General features: G+C 48.0%; 2 protein-coding genes across 10 annotated transcripts in view; one reads left to right on the forward strand and one right to left on the reverse strand.

Annotated features, from left to right (window-relative positions):
• Positions 1 to 12,219, forward strand: part of ATXN2 (ataxin 2) — a 58,005-nt gene extending 45,786 nt beyond the window's left edge. For 3 of the 7 annotated variants that reach the window (XM_060276342.1, XM_060276343.1, XM_060276348.1), the window contains 8 exons: positions 511 to 577; positions 1,591 to 1,775; positions 2,333 to 2,465; positions 5,539 to 5,592; positions 7,865 to 8,010; positions 9,378 to 9,605; positions 10,473 to 10,644; positions 11,478 to 12,219. In XM_060276342.1, the coding sequence (XP_060132325.1) occupies positions 511 to 577; positions 1,591 to 1,775; positions 2,333 to 2,465; positions 5,539 to 5,592; positions 7,865 to 8,010; positions 9,378 to 9,605; positions 10,473 to 10,644; positions 11,478 to 11,506 (1,014 nt within the window). In that variant the 3' untranslated portion in view covers positions 11,507 to 12,219. The remainder of the gene's footprint in view (positions 1 to 510; positions 578 to 1,590; positions 1,776 to 2,332; positions 2,466 to 5,538; positions 5,593 to 7,864; positions 8,011 to 9,377; positions 9,606 to 10,472; positions 10,645 to 11,477) is intronic. The other 4 variants (XM_060276344.1, XM_060276345.1, XM_060276346.1 and 1 more) reach the window with 3 other exon arrangements.
• Positions 12,220 to 12,337: 118 nt separating this feature from the next.
• The window catches only part of SH2B3 (SH2B adaptor protein 3), a 79,937-nt gene continuing 66,440 nt past the window's right edge, over positions 12,338 to 25,834 (reverse strand). For all 3 annotated transcript variants that reach the window (XM_035120445.2, XM_035120443.2, XM_035120444.2), the window contains exons 5-8: positions 20,841 to 20,935; positions 20,280 to 20,494; positions 19,255 to 19,426; positions 12,338 to 17,389 (exon numbers count right to left, since the gene is read on the reverse strand). In XM_035120445.2, the coding sequence (XP_034976336.1) occupies positions 17,079 to 17,389; positions 19,255 to 19,426; positions 20,280 to 20,494; positions 20,841 to 20,935 (793 nt within the window). In that variant the 3' untranslated portion in view covers positions 12,338 to 17,078. The remainder of the gene's footprint in view (positions 17,390 to 19,254; positions 19,427 to 20,279; positions 20,495 to 20,840; positions 20,936 to 25,834) is intronic.

Consider the following 25,834-nt stretch of genomic DNA (forward strand, 5'->3'; position numbering starts at 1 on the left):
TACACCTTACTTTCCGGTTAACACTGGAGCATGTAGCTTAAACTCTTGACTACAAACCATCTAAATCAAGCCTGAGGGAAGCTATATTAGCATTCAAGGCAAATGTGATGTGCTCCTGTTCAATATAAGTTCAGTCCTCCCACTCAGGTGGTTCCCCCTCTTCCCTGCCCCCAACAGCACTTCCACTTAGCTTTTTTGTGTGTGTGCTAACTTTTGGGTTTCCCCAATACCTTCCTCTTGTCTGCCGGTGATGCTGTTTGGGCTATATAAGGAACGGTGACAGTCAAGAGGTGTTGGTTGACCATGGTTGGTTCCTAACACTAACCTTTGGAGAGTTCCACCCCAGGATCCTCTGAGCATTGCAAGGAATCCTTTGTGGGCACCTCTTGGGTTGGGTGGTGAGGTTCAGCACAAGACAATAAGTAGACTCGCATCCAGAGAGGAGAAATACATATGATGTGGGGTGTGTGCATGTGTCTTCCTCTAATTGTCAGCCATGTTATTTTTCAGCCTTTGTACCCCATTCCCATGACGCCTATGCCAGTCAACCAGGCCAAGACCTATAGAGCAGGTAAAGGTGAGAATAATACAGTATTGCATGCTCTTGTACGTAGCTTGCATGTAGAATAACTAACATGCCTTGCTCATTGTTCTGTTACACTTACTTTGCTTAACCCGCCTTTATGTGCAACTCCCTTACCAAGCCGCTGCCGCTTCTTCTTCCTCCTCCGCCTCCTGCTCATGTGTCCTCTTGTTTCTTGGATTTTGCAGCACTGAGCAGGCAAAGTTTATAGCAGCATAGGGGCTAGTGTCTTGTCCCCAGTTCTAAATACTTGAATGGATGCTTTTAAGCATACTGAAGGCTGAAAGATCCTATGCACACTTTCCTAGAAGTACACCCTGCTGAACACAGTGCACAACTTACCCCTCAGTAACATGCATACGAAGGTACTGAAAGAGCTCCTGTTCTAGGTACCTTATGATGAGCAGAAGTAACATATTGACTTGCCGTGCCAGAGGCTTTTTTCTTCTGTTCGGCTTTTCAGCTGAAGGAAGCTTTTATGCATCCAGTTGGGAACAAAGCTACTGATTCTGAAAGCTCCTCCCTGTGTTTTAACAGGATTTTACTGTTGTTATGGGCTCTGTTGGTCTTAGGGAGAAAAAAAATGTAATTGCAGGGGGAAAAAATATTATGCCATTCTTCTGTATGGGAGGAATGTGAACCTTGTATGAGTTGTGTCTGCCCATCTCTCCAAAGGCAGGAAGTAAAATCTTTTAAAAGTAAAATACTTTTTGTTGCACCAGAGCAGTGTTCCAGTTTATATCGGCTAATGCTGGATAGTCTTTCTGTGATGCCTTCTTTCTGCCTGAATGATAGCCCTGCCTACTCTGAGCTGACCTCTCTCTCCTGTCACCTTAAAGCCTGCTCACAGGTTGAGATTCTTGAACCCTACCAGCAGCTGACTCCTCACCTGTGTTTGGCTTCCTTGTGGGTTGCCATTGTACCTAGCTGTACGTAGAAATATTGGCATAGGTTTATTTTTAGGGCGGAGGTGCTTTCTTAATGTGCCCTTTCCCCTTCTTTTGCAGTATCAAATATGCCCCAGCAGCGGCAAGACCAGCACCATCAAAACACCATGATGCACCCTGCCTCTGCTGCCGGGGCTCCTATTGTTGCTACACCACCTGCTTATTCAACGCAGTACGTCACCTACAGCCCCCAGCAGTTCTCCAACCAACCTCTCGTTCAACATGTGCCGCATTACCAGTCTCAGGTATGCCTTGAGCTGAGCTCTTTGCAGCTTGAACAGTGGAATTAGAATGTGTTTTTTGCGATGCTGCACATACGTAAGTGGCGATGCAGTGCTCGCATAACACTTCAAAAAGAGCTACGTACTGCCTATGGTGATACGTCCAGGGCCATTGTCACAGGATGCCCTGTGTGTGTGCGTGTTTGGGGGGGGGGAGGTGTGCAGGCCACCTTCCATGCAGACAGGATTGGCAGCTGAGTGATTGAACAGATTCAGAGACCTGGATGTTTACTGCAGTCTTACCTAGATCTGTTGGCATGTGAAAGCTTTAGGTTATCTAATGGCATAATTTCGCCTTCGTGCTATAATGTTAAGAGGCCGGTGTGCCATAATAGGATGGGCTGGAAAAACCGCCGCAGAGGAGAACCATGGTGGATCCTGAGTCTGTCTTCAAATCCAGCCAAGTCTGCTAGTATAACTGGGCATCTCTGACTAACTTGAAGAAAGGCATTTTGTACCTGTGATAGTAGTACCTGTAGGGACTTACTCCTTTCTCGTTCTCTTTCTCATGCTTAATGCAGCACCCCCACGTCTATAACCCTGTAATACAGGGCAATGCCCGGATGATGGCACCACCGGCACACCCGCAACCCGGCTTAGTTTCTTCCACTGCTACGCAGTACGGTGCGCACGAGCAGACCCACACGATGTATGGTAGGACACTTTTTAATGAGCTCTCTTTTGAAACTTTGAAGGCTCTCCTTTTTAGGGGCTTGCCGAGGAAACTGGAAAGCTCTCTGTTTTGAAATTCACTGAAACCCGTTTGGATACCGGTATAGTAAAGAGAGATTGGGAGAATGAAATGCAATTGTAAAACATGAACAGCTGACTTTTCTGTCCCCAGATACCTCTTATAAAACAGCATATCACAATTTCTCCATATGCTGGGGGCTGATTCACTTATGTATGTCTCCACTTGCATGTGTGACTGAGCTAGTGCACATCATTAAGCGCCGCAGAGCGAATATTTGTAGTGCTGCTGTGTCCATTCAAATGTACTACTATTCCGCAGACATGAGCCACTGGGGATTCTTAGCACCTAACTCTACTCTCAGTTGGCACTCAGAATTTGTGCCAAGGATTCGAGGCATGACCTCCATTCACACAGGCACTGTTTTGGGTGCGGATTTCCTGTTCCGGGGCAGTGTTTGGGTTATGTGCCTGCAGTGTTCGGTTGATTCCTCGGCATGAATTGAGAGGTGCCTGTCTTTTGCCTCCCCAATATGGTTGCCCCTTCTGGCTTGGGGGTATCACCAAGTGTGGGTTTTGCACACTGATGGCTTCCTGCAAGCCAAGGATGATTTCATTGTGGGCTGATGGCATAGTGATGCTGAGTGTTAAGAATGCCCCTGCTGCAGTGTGGGATTGTGCCCATTTTGCTGCTTTGAGTAGGTAACTGAGTAGGTAATTTTGAGATTCAGAGATTATTGGGGCAGCCACTAAAGCGTAATTCTTCTTCATGCCCTTTTTTGTCTGGAGTGGGAAAGGGAAAAGCTGAGGAGAAACCTCCTGCTGTGTCTAGTCAGCTAGGTCACTCAACTAGTCATAGGAACACCAAGGTTGTCCTTGCTTTGCAGTGAATTTACGGGTTCTCCTTTTCAAGGAAAGGGCTGTGACTTGGTGGCCAAGCATCTGCCTTGTACATGGATGGTTCCATTCCTGGTATCTGCAGGCAGAGCAGGGGGGGAAACCCTAAGATCATCAAGATCTACCAGTCTCTGTAGACAATAGTAAGCTGGATAAACAGATTCTGTATGAGGCAGCTTCCTAAATGTTAATAAAAGTGGAAAGGCCTCTGTAGAACACTCCAGGCAGCCACTGTGTAGCTATTAAATCTCCAGAAGGGGAGATTCTTCTCCTTCATGTGTTAGGCAAGTCTTGAGATTTGTCACCCAAGAGTAACTTGGGGGTTTCAGCTGGCTGCTTTGAAGTGCTATGTTATCAATTCTAACACAGAGAAGCCCCTGCTGACCACTGGATGCTGTGAGTGAGCTTTCCCAGGTCCAGTTGACCGGCCTTGCAGCTGACCTGGAAGCAACCTGACCAGTTTGGGCCTTTTGCCTTCATGGACTCATGAGCCCATTGGCCAAGAGATGAACGAGCCCAGCACACAGCCACTCGGTTTCTCCTTTTTGCATGAGCCAACATACCAAGAAGTCTTCTGCTAAATGTAGTTTCCTATTTCATCCAAACTGGGAAACTCATTTATTTATTTGTCAAGCTTTTTATACTGCTTACTTGACAGAAGATCTCTCAGTGCTTTACAGCAGTGTTTCTCAACCAGTGTGCCTCCAGATGTTTTGGGACTACAACTCCCATCATCCCTAGCTAGCAAGACCAGTGGTCAGGAATGATGGGAGTTGTAGTCCCAAAACATCTGGAGGCACACTGGTTGAGAAACACTGCTTTACAGTATACTCAGCTTTGGAATGAAGCCAGGTTCAGATGATTGGGGTTGGTGGCAGAAGGCTCATTCACATCTTGGCTTATTAAACTGAGATACGATCATCTGAACACGACCGCTATTTCAGCCACTTCTTTTAACAGGATGAATCCAAATACTTAGAGAGTGTTCAGTGGTTTTTGTTAAGAAATTTCTTGATACAGTAGTTTTCTTTCAGTATAAGGTGGTGGTCCTTGGAAACTTAAATCATCCGAAGTGTTAGTGACTGGTTGAATTTGGTACAGCCACCATATAATAGATGATAGTCCATCTGCGTATAGCTTAATGCTTTCTTGTCTGGCTTGCACTAACTTAGCTACCTGTAGCAAAGAAAGGAAGTTATATTGTAAACCGCCCTGTGATCCTCAGATGAAGGGCAGTGTAAATATCTAATAAATCATAATCATCAAAAGTCATCGGTTCAAACCTTAGCACAAATGTATTGGTGTTCACTTTTAAATCTCAGCGCCCCTCTCCGTCTGAATCGTAGGTATGACAATACCCTCCTGTCTCACAGGTTTGTTGTAGAGATTACTGAGAGAATGTGTGTGAAATACTGAATAAGTGTTAAGTGGAGGTATATGGTTTCCTTTGGCCAGTTATCTAAAGACATAGCAAAACTGTGTACTGTAATTGGAACGCTGCATTGATTTGTAGCACCTCTAGTGCTCCATGAAACTACATCTAGCAAAGAGAACGAATATCTACATAGGAATTCAGTCTATTAACCTTTGTACAAATGTGTGTATATGTCAGCAATTGCTAATTGCTGAACATCTGTTAAGACGGAAAGGCTTGTTTCAAAAGTCCGGTAAACCAAGATAATGTTTATTCTTCAGCTTGATCCAGTATTTTTCTGTGTCATTGTCTCTCTAAGCTATCTAGTTTCCTGTCTCTGCTAAAAAATAAATAAACAAATTTGTATACTGAACTAAGCAATAATTGGGGAAACTGGGGCTCTGCATCTTGGGGAAATCCAGTTTTCTGGGATTGTAACGTGTTTTTCTCTTCATTGAAAATCAGTCAAAGCACTTTAAATCCTTATTCTTCATGCTGTGGTTAGTTAATGGAATGTAAAATACTTTAAAATAGTGGACATTTTAAAATTGATGAACACCAGCTGAAGATTGTTTGTGTGATTGAATATCTCTCTAACTTTTTTTTTAAATTGCAAATTGGTTTGTGCATGAAAACAATGATTGACTTAACCTTTCCAGAAGGCTGGAAGTGGTGCTCTCATCTTGTGGCACACGGCTAATTTCCCTTTCTATTTCCCAAATTCAGCATGTCCCAAAATACCCTACAGCAAGGAGACAGGTCCTTCTTTCTACTTTGCCAGTGAGTTGGGGTTTTTGTACTAACTTTGATTTGCACAGTAAACAACTTTGAAAGAATCTGTTGGAGAATAGGCTTGTTGAACAGATGTCTTTGCACCAAACCTACTCAGAATTAGGAAAAGCTTTTCTGTCACTGAGAAACCAATGGACTCATGGGACATATAAAGATGCAGGATGAAACTGTCTGAGGAAGATTATCGTAACGGAGAAGGTAAGATGACAGCCAGCACTAGGTGAAAAGAGTAAAAATAAGTCCAGTTGTGTAGAGACTTGGTTGACGTGTTTACTTCTTACATTTCCTTGAACCAACATGGTCTTCTGGCCTGTGAAGGAAGGTTTGTCTACTTTGCAGTGATCCACAATAAAGGGTACAGAATTGGTTGGTCAGAGGTTTGGAAAAGGAAGATTCAGATTTTAGGGGGTGGGAGAAGAAATCTGAAAGGGCAAGATTGGAATTTACAGGGCAAGACATTCCCCAAAGAATTGAAATTGTGACCCCTGGAAGGCCTAACCCATCTATGAACCCTTGCAGACAGAATGCTGAAAGTTTGCTTTAACCACAAGAGCTAGAACACTTTGAAAAAGCCTAAGGTTGAGCTGAATGAAATTCAGTGTTGGATTTTGCAGCACAGTTGTGGTTACAAAGACCCCTGGATCTTTTAATCGAAAGTGCTGATTCCCTTTTATGTATCTGAGTGAACGCAAAAGGTCCATTGTGATGGAATGACCTACACAGCCAGAGCTGTCAGCTGGAGAAGGAGGGCACCTCTCTTTATTGCACAGCAGAAAGCAGGAGCTCTGTGTCTTTTGGGTATGGAGTTGTCCCAGGAATCTGCTGCTAACCTGTTCCATTTGGTGGGAGGGCTGTAATGCAACCACAGTGGTTTGGTGCACTGAAACTCTTTCAACAAGTCAATTTCCTTTAATAGATCTTCCTTTGCAAAATGGAGCCCGCTGTCTGTCTGTAACATCTGTTTACATTTGCTTCCTCTAATTCAAATGAAGGTCTCTTTTGCCCTCTAATTGTGGTTATGTTTACCTTCAGGCAGTTTTCGCACTTAAAGCACTGACTCTTCCCAACTTCATCCTAAGTGGGTGTTTGATTTGGTTGGCCTTTCCATCCCCTCCCTGCATTTATTCATTTCCTACTGCCTTGACTATCCACTGCCCCTCTCCCTTTTAGGATTACAGTTGCAACTTGCAACTTCTACACATTATCCTTCCCTTATCCCAAAACATTTGCTCCTGCTTGCGTTTCCTTCTTCCTCTTGCTGACATGTTGCAGTTTGCAAAGAACTAAGAGCCATCTTAGCCTGCTGTTCCTATTTATGGCAGGGGGCAAGGGAACTAATTATGTAGCTTATCTATCCTGTGAAAGGCAGGTGGTATTCACACTGGATGTATCTTCATTTTGCATCTGATATGGGAGTTGTAAAGGCAAATTTTAAAACTTGGGTGGAGGTTCTGGGTCCCCGTCTTGTCTACAGTAAATTTTGGACATGCTTCTCTGAGCTCTAAATGTGACTGCCCTGAGCTAGTTTCCCCAGTTCCTGCCAGCAAGATTATCTATATTGGACTGAAAAGAGATCACCAGCAAGTCCCATTTCTTCTCTGTGGATTTGAAGAGGAAATGAAGAGTTTTAAGGCAAGGATGGGGAACCTGTGGCCATCCAGATGTTGCTGGCTACTAGCCATGCTGGCTGGGCCTGATGGGAGTTGAGTCTTGCAACATCTGGAGGGCCCCACAGGTCCCCCCTCCCTGGTCCATGGCCAAACTTGTATGCTAGGGAACCCAAATGCTGCATGCAGTATGAAACACAGTTCTGTGACTGGAGCCTGGTGTGTATTTGTGTGTGTGTTTTTGTGTGTGCTTTCTCACCCCGACCCAAATAAATTTGACTTTTGCGACAAGAGCTTAAGGTTAGAGGAAGCCTGGAGCCAAATGGCCGTTTTCAGCAGGAGAGGACAGAAAGGCCTCTCAACTCTCACTGAGCCTGACACTTCACTTCTACATAGTCCTCACGCACCCTCAAACTTTTCCCCACAACTATGTAGGTTTTAAAGAATGTGCTCTGTAGGCTGTGGCAGTAGCAAGGGAAAAAAAGTGATGTTGAGTCGAGGGCAAGTCCCAGGTGGCTGGCATTTGTATTGTTTTTAAATGAAGGGAAGAAAAGCAGCTATTTAAAAGGGAGACGCCCAGAGTTGGGGGAGTCCTATGTGATGACTCAGCTTGGCATCCATTCTCAATTTCCTTTCCCCCCTTTTCTTCCTAGTTTCCACTGGTTCCCTTGCTCAGCAGTATGCCCATCCCAGCGCCACCCTGCATCCGCACCCGCCGCACCCACAGCCTTCTGCCACGCCCACAGGGCAGCAGCAGAGTCAACATGGGGGAAACCACCCAGCTCCCAGCCCAGTGCAGGTAAGCGCTACGACTGGCCACCTGTGTGGCAACAGAGAAGCAGGTTCCTGCTCTGCCATTGCTTGGGCCAGTTGCCTTTGAGACCCTGCATTCATTGCCTGGAGTCTGCAACCAGAGCTGACTACTCTGGCCAGCATGCTGTCATGGTAAGAACCATATCACTAGTTCATTGCACACTGGAGGCTACTATTTTCCACTGGAAAAAAAGCTAGCGACTGGGATTAGCCACACTGATGGGTGCAAGCTTAATGCAAATCAGAAAGTTTAGGCAGATAGTTACACTTCTTAAACACCTATTTCTTAAAAGGTCCCACGGCACTTGTATTTATGAGTAAAATACAAATGTTCTTTCTTTATCCAAGAGTATTTGTACCCTGCTCTTCATTAAAAAAAAAAGGCCCCTGGCACAGCTTACATACAGTCCTTTAAAGGAAAAGTTCTTGCTCACAGGCTTGCAGTCTAAAACACACAACACAAAAGCAAAAAAGTGACGGAGGGAAGAGGCCCAATGTGATCTGCAGGAGTGGAAACTGTTCAGGAGCAGGAAGCACAAGATGGAGCTGTCCTTTCACTAGAGTTACTGAAAGGAGCTCTGCCTCCCATCTCACCCCCTGAGGCAGCCTGCTGGAATAGCTGCTATCAGGTTGACGAAGTCTGACGGAGCTGGCCTTTCAGTGGAATTGAGAGAATAAACCATTGTTTATAAATTCATAAAGTACATGAGCCTCCTGGCCACTGAAAAATACCCATTACAGCATAAAAATGATGATCTGCTTTTAGTTTATTTAACACAAAAAGAACTAGCAGCTTGGAACATCGAGAACAGAAGAGTGATAATGCTTAGCAGGCTTCAGTCAGGATGTTCTTCCATAACTTTAGCAGCACCAAAGAGAGCCCAGCCTCTGGATATTTCCTTGAATCCACAGCAGAACCTCTGAGCTGCCCTGGTGGATTGTGAAGGGTGAGGCATACACCTGAGGTTTCTCAGCCCATAATGCTGAATCTGAACATGGATGTCAAACACGTTGGATTATGCAACTTTTTTGCTGCTGGGAAATTTGCCTCTTTCTAGCCAGGTTTCCTTGCTGTTGCCAACTTGCCATGAGGTGGAAGGAACCCTGGCAAAGCACTGTATTTTGCATTCCGAGCATAGCCTGAGAGCAGAACAAGCGTTTTTGAGGGCAATGCTTTTTTTCAGCCGGAACTCACCGGAGCTCAGTTCCGGCACTTCTCAAGTGGGCGCCATTGCCATTATAAGAGAACAAGGGAGCCGTTCATGGTGAGTTCCGGCACCTCTTTTTCCTGAAAAATAGCACTGTTTGCGTGTAAATATTGCCAAGCCATTGCTATGCTTATGATTTCTTCAGCACCATCAGCACCAGGCCGCCCAGGCCCTCCACTTGACAAACGCCCAGCAGCAGTCAGCCATCTACCACACTGGTCTTGCGCCAACTCCTCCTTCCATGACCCCAGGCTCAAGCACACAGTCTCCTCAGAGCAGCTACCCTGCAGCTCAACAGACGGTCTTTGCCATTCATCCTTCCCACGTCCAGCCCGCCTACACCAACCAACCGCACATGGCCCATGTCCCCCAGGTAAGAAAGATTCTTGATGTAGTCTGAGGTCCAAAGAGTGCTCTCTGTTCCAGGGAGGAGAAGACTTGGGGGGGGGGATATTTCTCATTAACATGGGTTTATAATCCCAGGCTGCTTTGATCCGGGGAAGGCCATGCACCCTTGTGCACCAAAGAGCTGTTCAGAATGCCTGATGAGTATTTATGCACACAGAGTAATCTCTGTCCAGCAGGAGGTGCTCGCAAGCACTACAGGATCCCTGAACTATGGATTTCTCAGGGTTGCCCATGGCAGAAATGGTCACCTGAGAACTTCCCTCTGGAAGGCAGGCAGAACAGAGCATGACATTTTGCATCTTTTGTGCTAGAGGGGTAGACAGTGGCGCCGGGGAAAGGTTGGGCATGATGGTTGAAGGGTGGTGTGGGTCCTTGGCCCCCTGTTATGGAAGCGCCACAGTGGGTGGTGTCCTTCCTGAGGAAGTTACGAGAGAGAGCCTTCCTATGGAATTGGTGGTAAGTCAGCGAGCTTTTGGGTCTGAGGCCTGAACACTGAAAAAGGTCCTTTGCAGAGAAGTCTGAAGCCTACCTCAACTGTACCCTTAGATTTTGCGCTCTGCCCCCCAAATGTGTCCCCAGCTGTGAATGGCAAGCCAAGTGCTGCCTCCCTCCCTCCAACTGGCTACTTAACAACATATTCTGTGCTGTTTCTAGCGGTAAGGCTGTTGTATTCCTCTGAGAGGGGAGCCTTGCAACTATAGCCTGAGTTTGGTGGGGTCCCGGCCTCCCCCCCTCCCCTGCTGAAACAGACCCGCTTTAGTGCCATCTCTGGGATTCCCGTGGTGCTGGCTGTGGGACCCCCTCCCTTTTGTGACCTTGCTCTTTATTTCAGGCCCATGTGCAGTCGGGAATGGCTCCTAATCACCCAACTGCCCATGCTCCAATGATGCTCATGACAACCCAGCCACCACCCGGTGGGGCCCAAGCCGCCATTGCGCAAAGTGCACTACAGCACATTCCAGTTTCACAAGCGACACACTTTCCCTACATGACGCACCCTTCAGGTGAGCGGAGTGTGTACAGGAGCCGCCACAGGTCCCAGGAGGAGGGATAAGGGAGAGAAGATGAAGGTCATGTGATGTCGAGGCTGGGCTTGGGAGCGCAGAGAGGGGGAGTTTGGGTGGGTTCCCTTGCACAGAACTGCAGTGCACACAGGATTAGCCAAGCTCGGTCTAGGGGAGGGCTGCCATTGACGCACAACAAATGCTCTTAAAATGCCCCCCCCCAAAAAACTGAATCTTTACTCCCTTCAGGAGCAGTATTTATTTCAGATTGAGGAACCTGTGACCTCCAGGTGTCATTGGACTCTATCAGTCCCAGCCAGGGAGCCAGGAATGAGGGGCCAGGGGACTTGTAGTTCAAGGGGCCTCTGGAGGACCACAGGTTCCCTACCCCTGCTTCATAGGTACACCCAGTTGTGTTGTGAGTCCTCCCACCTCTTGGCCTTTCGTCTCCCAGCACCTTAAATGGCAGCCTTGGTGTCGCTGCCTACACTTGGCCCTTGGCAGACCAGCCGTCATGCTCCAAAACCCATTCATGCTCATGCTCTGGCTTATTACAAAGAAAGCCTTCGCTGTGCTCACGCCACATTTTTAAAAAGCAGGCGCCACCTGGTTTCCCACGTGTCGTGTTTTCCGTTCCTCTTCCCCACTCCTGCCACCCTGGCCCAGTGAGCAAGAATATGTGTTGCAGGCGGATAAAGGGCATGGGAGTGTTTATTTGAGAGAGACATCTCTTGTAGTAGCCAAGCCGCTTTTTAAAATGCCCTTGGTAGAATTTGGGGTCTTTATCTCATGTCTCATCTTAACTCATTCTTCTCTCTCTCTCTGTCTTCCAGTACAAACCCACCATCAACAGCAGTTGTAAAGCTGACCTGGAGTAACTGTGAGGCTGGATCCCTCTTTTGTTTCTTTCTTTTGGTTTTTTTTTAGGCCAAATACCTTCCTTCTCCTGCTTCTACCAACTTGGAAGCACAGAAACAAAAAACAGAAATCAAAACAAAATCTAGTATTTCACTTTATTTTTGTTTCTAAGAGGAAAAAAACACACCATCCAATAGGAATGCTAACAGTTCACTTTGCAGTGGGAGAAATTCAGACTGAAACAAAAGGCATGTAGAGCCCTTGTGGGACGATTCCATAATTCCATGTGTTGTGTCAAAAAAGGAAAACAAAAAAATCCCTGCCCCATTTCCGCTTGCAGATAAAACTGGAAAAAAAAACTATTTATTTTTCAAAGCAACCCTTCAAAGCCACAAATTCATCAGCTAGAGAAAGACGTAACGAGAGTGATTCTTGCTGCTATTCTCACTAAAAAAAAAGAAATTAAATGAACATAAAAACAAAATCAATACCTTTTACTTCTAACTAAACTTGAAAGAGGTTTGAAAAAAAAAGCAAGTTCTAATCGTCAAGCAGATATGAATTTATTATTTATAAAATCATGTTTGATGATGGGGGAAAGCCGCCACCGCAAGGCAGCGGTGTAACTTTTAAGTTAAGAGGAAACTTTTACTTTGTAGATAATATAAAATAAAAACTTTAAAAAAAATTAAAAATAAAAAAAGTTTTAAAAACTGACCTTTTTCTTCTGGAATCTGTATGGTTCACCTTGTTTTCTTTACTTATTTTCCGGTTTAGCAGTTCACTGGTGTGTAAGATTGGCAGAGAGGCCTTTGGACAGGGGTGCAAAAGAGGAAAAACTGAAAAACATGTGTCTAGAGGTGGCTTCTGTATAAATGTGGTGGTTGGGCCAAGCATTAAGCCTTCCCCAACTTAGTGCCCTCTGAATGTTTTGGACTCATTCCCTAGCCAGCATGGTTAGAGTCAAATGGGAATTGTGTCCCCAACATCTGGAGGGGCACCAGGTTGGGGAAGGCTGCATTGGAAGTAGTTGAGCCAATGCCGATTTTCAGTCTTAACCAGAAGCAGGGATCCTTAGGCATGGCGGCCAAATGTGGCCCTCCAGACCTGGTCCTTGGGACTCTCCACAGGCCACACCCCTCACTGGCCCTGCTTCACCCCCCCCCCCATGTGTTTTGGACTGCCTGGAATGTACCCTTGAACTCTGATGATGCCTCTTGCTTGTCTGGAGGAAGGATATTGAGTGTGTATGGAAAGGAGCATAGTCTGCAAATGGGGAAATTTGCATGCTTTGCTTCACCCACCCATGTGGACCTTGGAAGGTTGCCCAGAATGGAATGCGCCCCTCAGGCTGAAAAATTTCTCTCACACCGATATAAACTTACTTTCACTTAGGAGTTGGTACCTGCTGGGTCTGTGGGTTATTTTTGCTCCAAGAGAAGACTGGCTGAATTAGCCTGCAGACCCAACTCTTTTACCATACTCTGTCCAGCGGTAACCAGGAGCCCAGGGGCTGAATCCAACAGTCCCCCAGACCCCACATATATCAGAGGGTACATACCTCTGGCATGGAAGCTTCACGGCTGCTTGGGCTCATAGCTTAAGAAAGGCTCATGGTGCACTCTTCCACCAACAGCTTCCTGAGCTAGTGACTCATCACCACAACGTAATTTGGGCTCAGGAATGCCTGCAGTGGGAGGTGTGTGTGATTAATGGAAACACTTCCTTATGTGCTGTGCTCACAGGATGTAAGACTTGCGTCCTCCAGGCAGTTCTTTCCCATTCCAAGAAGTGTGGCATTTCAGCTTGAAAGCAGGAGAAAGCAAGGTGGTGCCCTTCAAAAACTGATGGGCTCCCAATTTGCAGCAGCCCACACGGTTGATCCTGTTATCTGGTGGGCATCACGTTGGCTACCCCCATTTTCAATATCTTATCAGGTGATTTAAAAATAAGATTCTGTAAGGATGGCTCCATAGAGAGGCGGTGGGTTGAGGGAAAAAGAAATGACCATGGAACCAACCACTGAAAATTTCTAAAAAGTTTTTATTTTACTGCAGGGGCAGATCTGTATGTATTTTTAGCTGTATTAAAGAATAAGTTACATGTACAGTACATACAGAAACAATATATAGAAAAATTATACTATACAAGAGTAGAAAGGTGGAGAACTTAACAAGAACACTCAGTTTTTTTCTTTAAATGCCTATTTGGTGGTTGTTGTTTTTTTTAAAAAAATAGCAAGCTGTGGAGCTCATTCATTTGCTGCTGTGATAGAAACTAATCTGTTAAGATTTTAAAATTTGGAAACCACAGTGCGGGAAGCTTATACCTACAGCTCACAGAGATGGCGTCAAGTAAACTGTTCATGGCCGGATGCTATTCAGCATTGGGGCTTTGCCATCCTGGTGTCCATCTCCTTTTGTGTGGCGCATCTTGAAGGACGACTGGCACAAATGTGAGGATGCAGCTGGACCCAGGTAAACTAATTTTACATTGCATGTTGAGCCCCTTTGGAAAATGCTACCTGCAGGGCAATTTTGAGCCTGAATCCAGGTTTGCCCCCAGCCTCTGAAAACCCTGCCCTCAATGAGCACCTGCACTTGTATCAGAAATTGTAATGTCCCAGAAGGCTTTGAGCCCTGATTGATGTTCTGAGCAAGCAAACAGGATCTCTGATGGTGATGGTCAGGGGATGGAGAAAGAATTTTATTTGCATGAGCACTGCTGGTGATAGAAAAAAGGCACTTAATATCTAGGCAGGGACCTCGCTACTGCTCTTATTACTGGTTATGTGGTTTGGAGCATTTAGGTTTACTAGGTAGGAAAGATCAGAGCAAGTTCCTTAGAAGAACTCAAGAACGGGCTGAAACTGGGGGGGAGCGGGGAGCAACCTGTGGTCCTTCAGATGTTTTTGGACTTCTGCTTTGAACAATCTTTCAGCAAAGGTCATTCCAGCGTCTTGTGGGGCTTTGCCATCCTGCTGTCCATCTCCTTTTGTGTGGCGCATCTTGAAGGACAACTGGCACAAGACATTAGCGTGATTAAATGCTAGCTAATCATAGGCCCTTTTACTGTCCAGCGGGCACATGGGTCCCATGCTTAAATCTGTATGAGGTTAGCTTGTGTGAGCAACAGCTCAAAGGGGGGGGAAAGCATTTCTAAAAACCAACAACAAACCTCTAGTATCTTTGGATACACAGCCATCGTTTTGAATAACAATTTGCTACACTGTGGACACTGTTGTTAACTTGACTATACTGTATATGGTTTGCCATTACCCATGTTTGTTTTCTGATACATGCTATCCTCCCCCTGCCCCCCAAAATCAGAACACCACCTCTGCCAAAAAGAATAATTGTTAGATTTTGCACACACAGCAGGGCAGGGGAAAGATGGTAACGGCCTCTCCCATATATATTTTTTAAAAAACTCCCTGCTCTCTGCTGGTTTGGGGTACATTTTTAAGCTATTTCCATTCTATATCAAGAGCAGATCCCATTGATGCTAATATGCTGTTAGACCAGGCTTTCTGCTTTTTGGAGAGGTTCCTCCCTACTCTGGCGTTTGTGGCTTTGAGGATGCTGGAAAAGAGCAAATTCAGTGCTGTGTGGTTTTCATTGTGCTCCTATAGTTAATGCATGATAAATGTGTGTCTTAACCTCACTAAGGTTCTTAGACTTCCTTTAAGAATTATGCTGATAAAGTTACTCTCAAAAGCATTTATAGCATTTTTGAAACTGCTTAAAGGCAGCTGTTGTGGATTTTTTTTTAGAGGGAAAAAAATCCTTGTAACCCTCACAAGGTTGGTGTGGTGTTCACAAAGAAGTCAGATTTGGCAATGGATCAGAAGCTGTTGGCTGATTTGAGTAATTCTGTGCTCCACGGTTGGGCTTGAACTAGGGGTGCTAAGCAATCAGTTTTGGGGCCGGAGTAGCCCTATGGGGCAAGGAAGAGAGGCAAGATGATCCCTTTTCCCACTGGAATGGTTGGAAGGAAGCAGCTGTTTGAGGCTAGGTCATCTTAACCTCAAAACGTATAATTTCATAGCTCAGTGATGGAATGTCCCATGTTGTAACAGGGAAAACCTCTCTGCTTGAGTCTTTGGAAGAGCTGGTCCAATGAGATAATACCGAACCAAGCAGACCAGTCGAGCTGACCAGCTGCTTTTTAGTAAGTTCAATTCCTTTTGACTTGCTTTTGAGCATCCAACCCATTAATTGTACGCTATTCCCTGACCCTTCCCTTGCTGTGTCTCTAGCTGATGTTGAAAGGAGATCTGTGTTGCCAACAATGATGGAACTTCTAGTTTAAGGTGGGGAGGCATAGCCCAGTTGTAGCATGCATGCGCGAGTCCTAAGGCTCAATCTCTGCTATTAGCCAGTTAAAGGACCACAGGTATGGGTGAGGCTCTGAAGAGGCTAGGCCAATCTGGAGTACACAATGTTAGGCTAGATGAGGGACAGTGATGCGATTGTTAAAAGGGACTTTCATCTACTCCACAAGTGTGATCTTCCTCTGCCTGTTCAAGACAGGAACACCTTGTGCTCCTTGCTGGGAAGCCACAACAGTTGAATCTGTCTTACTTGTGGTGCATTTGCATCGTTAGGCCTGCATAGAGCTTGAGGGATCAGAGTGTTTAGATCAGGCATCCCCAAACTGCGGCCCTCCAGATGTTTTGGCCTACAACTCCCATGATCCCTAGCTAACAGGACCAGTAGTCGGGGAAGATGGGAATTGTAGTCCAAAACATCTGGAGGGCCGAAGTTTGGGGATGCCTGGTTTAGATATTTAAGGCCAAAAATTGTGCACAGGGCTAGTGGTGATGGCCTTCTGCCATGGTTGTTCCTCTTGCCTGCACTTCCAATAACCACCTGGTTCTGTTTGTATTGCCCTACTTGGAAGGAGCTTAATTTAAAAACAAAACAAAACACAGATTTCCTTAGTTCCCAAGGGAGCCAAGAAATTAGCTCAGCTAAGAGAGCTCAAGTGCCTTCATTCAGCGACAAAATAAGAGGCGGGTGATGGAAAGAGCAAAGCAGATCAATTGCTTGAGTCTAGTTGGACCTGGGTTTCTTCTTCTTTCCACACATTTCCCCTTTTCCTCAAGTGGAGGAACATCCTTACAGAGACCAAAAAATATTGTATGTACCGGTAGCAACAAAAATAAACTAGGAGCCTAAAGCAAAGGAAGAGCCATGTGCAAAACCGATGAGAGGATTGAGTGAAAAAACTTAACAGAGAGGCCATTTAATAAGCCAAATCCAAGGGTCACATCCATAATGGAGTGAGTTATCTATCTTACAAACCAACACAGCCAAGCAGGCATGTGCAGAGCTTTTCTGAGGCCTGGGGCAGAGTCTTGTTAGAATAGAGTCATAAACTCAAACAAAAAAGCAGCCAGTCCCTGGTACACCGCCCCCCACTGCCATCTTAGCCCTCCAAGGCTTGGGGCAAGTGTACCCAGCTGCCCTGCCCCAGCATGAGCCTTCAGCCAAAAGGAATCAGTCTTTTCCGTGGCTTTCCGAAACATTTATCCAGTCTTGTGCAAAAGCAGGCTGTTGCCCCATCCCACTGTGTCAGAGGGATGTATACTGGTTGTTAACCGCCCGCAGGTGGGACCTGCCTTGTGAGTCCATCTCGTAATCATTGTCCCACTGGTGAGTTGCAGGGGTGGTGGGTGGTCTGGTCAGGTGGCTGCTGGGCCACAGGGCACTGGCCAGCTCTTCTGGAGGGGGCACCAGGTGGAATATCTGCTCCACCGAGGAGCTGCGTCGGAGGTTGTTGGCCAGGTGGATCCGCGGGCAGCTGGACGGGGTCAGCTGGACAAGGCTGAATTCCGGGTGGCAGCGGTGGACGGAGGGGGAGAGTGGGACTGTGTTGCTGGAGCCTGCATTGTGAGGAAGAGAAATGAGGGGAAGTTATACTGGATATCCTAAAAATATGCTGACAATATCCTAAGGGATTATGACGTTCCACAGACGGGGTGGCATGAACCGCATGCTAAACAGGCAAGCCAAATTCTGCACTCTGTAGAGATTATGCAAACAAATAAGAGCATCACAAGAGCCTGATCTGGCCAATGGCCCATCTAGTCCAGCATTTTGGTTTTACAGTGGCTAACCAGATGCCTCAGCCCACAAGCAGGACCCAAGCACCCGAGCCCTCTCCCTTCCTGTGGCTTTACTGTCACCAACTGTGGAGGCAGAGCATAGCCATCATGGCAAAGAGCCATTGACAGCCCTCCATGAAATGGTCCAGCCCTCTTTTAAAAGCATCCAAGTTGGTGGCCATCACTGCCTCCCGTGGGAAAGAGTGCCATAGTTTATGCCAGGCATCCCCAAACTGCAGCCCTCCAGATGTTTTGGCCTACAACTCCCATGATCCCTAGCTAACAGGACCAGTGGTCAGGGATGATGGGAATTGTAGTCCAAAACATCTGGAGGGCCGAAGTTTGGGGATGCCTGGTTTATGCTGTATGACAAAGTCCTTCCTTTTCCTTGTCATGAATCTTCCAACATACAGCTTCACTGGCTGTTCGTAAGTTCTAGTGCTGAAACTATTAATTGTATCACTTCTATCATGTCGCCTCTTAATGCCTTTTCTCTAAACTAAAAAGGCGAGTAAGATGTGGCTTGGCAGATGTTTATAGAACTATATGCATTTTTTTAATATATATATTTTTTTACAGTCTTGCTAGGGTAAGTTTCCAATACGGGCACCTGATCACGTCCTCCTCAGCCATTGAAAACGTAAGGCAGTGTCAAGTCATTTCTGATATTTGAGAAGGCACGACCCACCTACTCTTAAAAAAGTACAGTTAGCTGTAAGGACTAGAATCTTGTGTTTACTTCACAGAACACCAAATATGACATTCCATAGTGGTGATAGGTACAATGATAAGCTGCAATGTCTCCACAGCTGCGAGGGCAGCAGCCAAATAGCAGGTGAGGCACTCTGCTCCCTTCTCGACAAGACTCTGAAAGTTACTAGCCCTGCCTGCCCACTGCATGTACCTACAGTAGTCATTGCTGGCATGACTAGAAAGGAAACCAAGAACTATCTAACTTTACACTACTGCTCCTGATTGCTGTGAGGTCATCCTTGTCTGCAACTATAGGTGTTCCTTGGTGGTGCTAAGAGCTTCCTTCCTCGTTCTTTTCTGTTTCCGATTCCTGTATCAGTAAAGCCGGAATGGGCTATGTCACCCCTAAGCAACACACATTCCTGCTTTGCACGTAAGCAGAAGCATCATACGTCGGTGATGTGATTTGGGTTGTTTTTATACAACACACACACTTCTTCAGCTCAGTTCAGCAGGCAGAGGCTTCCACCTTCCAGCTGAGTGATCGAAAGGGGAAGAGAGCGGAGGATATGGCAAGGGATTCCCCCCCACCAAATTACAGTGGAAGGAAACCACAAGCGCTGGTATCCAAAGCCTCATTCTAGAAGGACAGAGCCTTAGAATTCTCCAAGGCCTGCTGAAGCTGTTCCAGCAGGAATTCTAGAAAACAGCACTTTCACCTTGGTAGATGTTGGCAGGAAACAGAGGACGGTGTAGAAATCTTAACAAACTGTAAGTGTTCAGTGATCGCAGCCTTAGCATGATGAAGAGAGGAAAGTTCCTCAGTTCAGTCCCCAGCTGTCTCTGCATCTGTCTGTCCTCCACTCCTTATTTCCTGCTTAAAGCTGAGTGTGGTTGGAAAAGACCCAAAGCACAGAAGAGGCTAAATGGCAGCTATAGCTGCCTCCTACCTTGTGCATGTGGAAGGACCACAACATAGCTGGACAGCTGCACATTGCAGGCCGTTCCGCACTCCAGGGGGATGGGGAAGCGCTGGAAGTGGTGCAGCATGTCCAAAATGGAGGCAAAGTGCAGGTGCTGGACACGACACTGGCCCCTCTCGGTCAGGGAGAGCCGGAGGTGCTGCCAAGGTAAAGGAAGCAGGAAGACGCATGTCAGCGACAGCAGGCAATTCCGTACAGGTCATGTAAAGGTTTCGGCAAGGATCAGAAGGGCGGCAAGTTGCCAGCGTGTGCAAATCCCATCACCTGAGGCAGGGGGAAACCCCGCTGCCTAACCTTCCCCAACCTGGTGTCTTGGACCAGTGGTCCTCAACCTTGGGCCTCCAGATGTTTTTGGCCTACAACTCCCATGATCCCTAGCTAGCAGGACCAGTGGTCAGGGATGATGGGAATTGTAGTCTCAAAACATCTGGAGGCCCAAGGTTGAGGACCACTGTCTTGGACTACAAATCCCATGAGCACCAGTCAGCATGGCCATGAGAATTGTAGTTCAAAGCATTTCTCTCTCTCTCTTTTAATTGCATTCTCTTGCACTGAACATAATAAAAGTATACCAATCCACCAAAAGATTGTCATTTCATTTAATTCCTCTTGCTATTTTTTGTTTAGTGATTAAGTTTTCCATCAACACTAAATGCCAGACATCTCGACCATGTGGTCAGTGCCCCATCCTCTAAGAATTTCCAGAAGCTGGCCAATAAAGAGGCTTAAAATTCAGATTTATATTGCCCCCTGGGTAAAGATTAAGTAAAGCCAACTCTGTGCCTTTGAATATTTCGGTCCAGTTATCTAATTCCTTTGAATACATCCTCCCAGAATGTGGTTGCCTTATCGCAAGTCTCCCGGACATTTTAAAAAAAAGCTATTTAGATATGAAGTACAAGTGGGATTTCAACAGTTTGGGGCCATGAAAGCCTGCCTGCTAACGTACTGACTGGTGGCAGAGGGAGTCCCCTCAGGAAGAGGTGCTGTACCTTTGCTCTTCCTTGGAAGTTGAACGTGAGGACGTAATCTCCCCTGCGGGTTTCACTCTGTCGGATGAGGAAAACCCCATGTCCGTCAAGGCCCTGGTGCTGGACGAGCTGAGCGGCTTTGACTCGAGAAATGGGGCCGTGGAACCAGGGGAAGGATGTCAAGTAGTGGTCGGTCTTCTGGTCATTCTGGTCTGGGAGGCCAGGTAGCATTGCCCCTAGGGGAGAGGGAAGGACTCAGCTGTCATTTTAAACCAATTTATCTCCCCCCCCCCCCCGCCCAAAAAAAAGCTCAAGGCAGCTATGGTAAAAGTGTGTTGCACCCCACACAAGTGCTTACACAGTTTGCAGAGCCAGAGAATTAGCAACACAAAACAAAAAAATAGACAGCTTTGTTAGTATCGGGGAACTCCCTTCTGCTGACTCGAGTGATGGTTCCCCAGAGTCCAGTAGCCTGAATTGCTCAACCAGATGTTTCTTGGTACCGTAATTTTTCTTGAAAGGAATAGGAGGGGAGCCCCCCTCCTCCAACCCCAGACCCCACCACAGATGAGCCCCAAATACCTTGGTTCAGGGAGTCCGTGCTGCTGTTTGTGGGGCTTGCGGTCACAGCCTCTGAGTGAGAGTCTGAGATCAGCTCAACGTCGGCGCCTTCTGACCTGAAAGAGGAGGGAATGTTTCTGATTGTGAGCCACTAACAGGACAGACAAAGGTCCCTGCGCCCAAGGCCAGCAACAAAAGATAAGGCAAAGCAGAAAAAGAAAGAGCTCCCTGATGGGGGTGAGGACTGGGAAACTTTAAATTCCAGGGGGGAAAGCCATATTGTTTTCTCTCGGCACAAGGCAGTGGTGAGTCTGCTGGCACTATACTTTAAAGGAAAGAGACTTCTTTGAATGCCTTTGAAGGCAAGCCTATAAGATGAAGGAAAGCACATTGGCACTGGGTCAGAAGGGTTGGAATGGAAATGCGTTTTGCAGTATGAGGTTCCACAGGCGAGGTCACATGCATCCTTAACTACTGTCGAATCATAATACTTTTATTATAGTTTTTTATGGAATACATGGAACACCCAGGCAAATGAAGCTATGTCGCAAAAGCCATCAACACACGGCCTCAGACTTGGTGCTCCTGTCAGGCCTGAGGTGCAAAGAGGCCAGATTTAGTGGCCCTACTGACTCTGCAAAGGATGCAATGGGCATGCCAAGGGGCTAGCCACAGACTTGAGGAGGGGTTGGGACTGCAACGCTAAGCCTTCTCCTGAGTCCAAGGCAGGGGCCATTCACAGGGTTCTCCCCCCCCCTGCCAACGACCTGCCTCCAAAAGTAGCCTTAACCCTCCCAACCAACACCTGGAGTTTGTTACAAAACTTCCTATACAGATCACTTGAAAATTGCTGACCACCTAACAATTTGTCTGCTTGTCATAGCAATCATAATATGGTGTTGTAGACGACGTAGGATTATTATTGCTATCGTTATTGCTCCTTGTGAGGGACAGGGGATATCGCGAAGTCCCTCCCCTCCTGAGTTCAAGCCCGTCCCCGAGCAAAGGGGAAAGCAGGGAGAGTTCCGATTCCAGTGGGGAAGCAGGAAGTCGTGTCCGAGGCTCAGGCAAGGTAGAGGAGCCAGGGTCCCAGGTGGGACAGGAAGGGGCAAGTAAGGGGGGAAGACCCATCCCCCCAACTCCAGAATTACGCAGGAAGAGGAGGGGCAAGAGGATGGGTCTGCCAAAGCTTTTGTGTTGGAGAAAGACGCGCCAAAAGCCATTAGGAGGTTCTGAAACCGACTGACAACATCGCTCCGTGTAAATAGCAATGACTTGAGCACTGTAAATACGCAGCACCAATAAAAGAATAAAATGCAGAGCTGCGTAGCGTCGTTACTCTGAAGTAGTCCACTCCGGCCACTGTGACAGCAACCTCCTAATCATTTTTGGGCTACTTTGGAGTTGCCGGGATGAGCGTGTCAGAGGCGGAGAAGTGGCGGCAGATCGCTGAGCAAGCCCAGCTAGAACTGCAACAGCTGTCGCTGCAGGCGCAGGGAGAATTGAAGGCAGCTAAAGAGGAGACTAAGAAGGTCCAGGACGACCGGCTACAACTTGCGGAACAGGTGAGAGAGCTCCAGGAAAAAGAGCAGCATTTAAGGGCGGTGGCGGTAGACCTCCAAAACAAGCTGGATGCAGAGAAAAACAAGGCGGGAGGGGCACCCCAAGTCCAAGTGCTGCCAGGAAGGAGAGCCGGGACCCTAGTAAGCAAGTTCAATGGAGACCCGAAGGAGTTTCAGGGCTTTGAGACTGAGATTGTGTATGCTCTTGAGCTGCACCACGATGAGTTCCCTGATGATGAGCACAGAGTAGCGTTTATTGTGGAGCACCTTACAGGGGCGGCCAGGGAGTGGCTAAGACCGTTAATTGCAACAAGGAATCCTTGCATGAAGAATGTCAAACTATTTCTAGAAGGTTTGAAAACGATGTATTCGTCCGATAGTCATATGGACCAGACTAAGGAGGAACTTCATAATTTACGCCAAGGAAATATGACAGTTCGCGCGTATTGGGCGAAATTCACCATGCTGGTGCACAGATTGGGGTGGGATCTGGAGTCTGCCCCAATGCAAGCGGCGTTTTACTTGGGGTTGCATGAGGAGGTGAAGGATGAGCTCTCGAGAGGTCCAAAGCCCAGTAATATGGATCAACTGAGCAAAGCGGCTCTGGCGGTGGGGGTGAGGCAGGAATCCAGATGGAGCGACAAGCAAGCAACGCGCGCAAAGCGGGCTTGGTTCCCACGGTCGCAGGAGAAGCCACTCCCTCAACAACCCTTTCAAGCCACGCCTGGGGCCAGTCAGGACCAGGAACCCATGCAGATTGATAGCGCGCGCGCGCGGGCTTTTCAAACCCCAGCGGCGCCAAGACGCAAGGAGGGAAGGGGTGGGAATTGCTTTCTCTGCAACTCCCCCCAGCATCTCGTCAGAGACTGCCCACATCGCAGGGAGTGGCAAGGAAAGGCGGGAACGGTTGTGCCCTCCCCCACTGACGCAGCACCACAGCAGGGAAACGGGAAAGCCTGGCTGCAGGAGACAAGGGGCGGCAGCCAGGCACAGTCAGCAGACAACAGCCCCAGCCCACCCACCCGCACAGAGAGGAGCAGAGCCAGCCCACCCCTCCCAGAGCAGGAGTGGTTCTAGAAGTGACGCTCACGCTCCCAAATGGCTATCCATTGACGGTCCTCGCCCTAATTGACAGTGGTGCCTCAGCCAACTTCTTCTCGAGAAACTTTGCAGAAGAGCACCAGATCCAGCTTCTGCAGCTGGATTTTCCTCTGCACGTGGCAACCATTGACGGCAGAGAGCTGCTGGGAGGGGCCATCACTCATCAAACCCCCCCCATGAGAATGACGGTTGGAAGGCACTCAGAGACACTGGCATTCAACGTCACCACCATCTCAGACCCCCCAATCGTTTTGGGCATGAGCTGGCTGGCGCGCCACGACCCCTCCATAAGTTGGCATCAGAGATGCATCACTTTTGGATCGGACTTTTGCCTGGAACATTGCATGCAGCACCAACCAGGGGAGGGGCCTCCGATAGCCACGGTGGCCACCATGCACGTCAAAGGGGGTGAGGCGATACCCAAACCATACTGGGACCTGCAGGAGGTCTTCAGTGAAGCGGAGTCCGACCACCTGCCCCCACACAGGCCTTTTGACTGCCAGATCAACCTGGTGCCTGGGGCAACTATACCCCCAGCCAAGCTGTACGCCATGTCAGACCAGGAACTGGAGGATCTGCGCGCTTTTATCGACAAGAACCTCAAGCGGGGGTTCATCAGAGAAAGCAAGGCAGCAGGGGGCAGCCCGGTCTTCTGGGTGGACAAGAAAGACACGCAACAGCGCCGTCTTGTGGTGGATTTTAGACGGCTGAATTCGGTGACAGAGCCAGTGGCTTTCCCCATGCCCAGAGTGGATGATCTCCTGACAGCGGCACGCAGAGGCAAGATTTTCACCAAGCTAGACCTGAGGGGGGCGTACAACTTGATCAGGATCCGGGAAGGCGATGAGTGGAAAACCACGATGTTCACGCCTCTGGGCTCTTTTGAATATCTGGTGATGCCCTTCGGGTTGCAAGGGGGCTCAGCATGCTTCCAGGCCTTCATGCACCACGTCCTGGGGTCCCTACTCTTCAGGAAATGCTTGGTCTTTCTGGATGACATCCTTATTTACTCCAACGACCCAGTGCAGCACGTGAAGGACGTCAGGGAGGTGTTACAGCGCCTGAAGGAGAACCACCTGTATGTGAAGCTGGAGAAGTGCAAGTTTCACACCAAGGAGGTGGACTTCCTGGGCTACAAGCTGTCAGACAAGGGGCTGGCAATGGACAAGGACAAGGTGCAGACCATCCTGGACTGGCACAGCCCCAGGACGCGCAAAGATGCCCAACGCCTACTAGGCTTTGCCAACTTCTACAGGAAGTTCATCAAGAACTTCTCTCGAGTTACGGCTCCCATCACTGACTGCCTGAGAGGCAAGCAGAAGTTCAGGTGGACACCAGAGGCGCAAGCAGCGTTCGAAAGCCTCAAGAGGGTGTTCGCCTCAGACCAGAACCTGTTCCACGTGGTTCAGGACGCGCCCCTACGCATTGAAACAGATGCTTCTGATAAGGCTGTGGGCGCCATTTTGTTGCAACTGGACGCCAACAGAGAGTGGAGACCCTGTGCCTTCTTCTCCAGGAAGTTGACCCAGCCCGAGCGAAACTACACAGTTTTTGATCGGGAACTTCTTGCGATCCACGCGGCGTTCCAGCACTGGAGACACTTCCTGGTGGGCGCCAAGCACCCCATCCAGGTGTGCACAGACCACAAGAACCTGGAGTTCTGGAGAACTGCCAGGGTGCTCAACCAGCGGCAGATACGGTGGGCGGAGTTCTTCTCGAACTTCAACTTCTCCATACACTACATCCCAGGAGAGCAGAATGTCAGGGCGGATGCCCTCTCCCGCAAGCCAGAGTACATGGAGGAGGAGGCGCCACCAGCCCCAAGGCACATTTTCCCCCCGTCGGCATGGTCCTGCGGAGCAGCAGTGGTGAGCGAGGCAGAACTCACAGCACTGACGGCAGCGGATGAATTTGCCAACCGCATCTTCAGAGAACTGAGAGGGGGGAGGGAGCAGGCAAAAGACTTTGCAGAACGCAGAGGGCTGCTTTTCTACAAGGGTGCGCTGTACCTACCCACCACCCAGCTTCGACGTACGGTCCTCAAGCAGATGCACGACAACCCTACAGCGGGGCATTTTGGAAGGGACAAGACCACTCACCTAGTCATGAGACACTTCTGGTGGCCAGGGGTGAGGGAAGATGTTCGAGACTATGTAAGGGGCTGTACCACCTGCCAGCGGGCGAAGGTGGTCAGAGCAGCGCCACCAGGGTTGCTGGAGCCCTTAGCCACACCACACAGGCCGTGGGAAGTGGTGTCCATGGACTTCATCACAGATCTGCCTTCGTCCAGGGGTAAGACTGCAGTGTTGGTGGTGGTGGACCTCATGTCCAAAATGTGTCACTTTATACCGT

Source organism: Zootoca vivipara, chromosome 6 (genome assembly GCF_963506605.1).
Source record: "Zootoca vivipara chromosome 6, rZooViv1.1, whole genome shotgun sequence".
Lineage (NCBI taxonomy): Eukaryota > Metazoa > Chordata > Lepidosauria > Squamata > Lacertidae > Zootoca > Zootoca vivipara.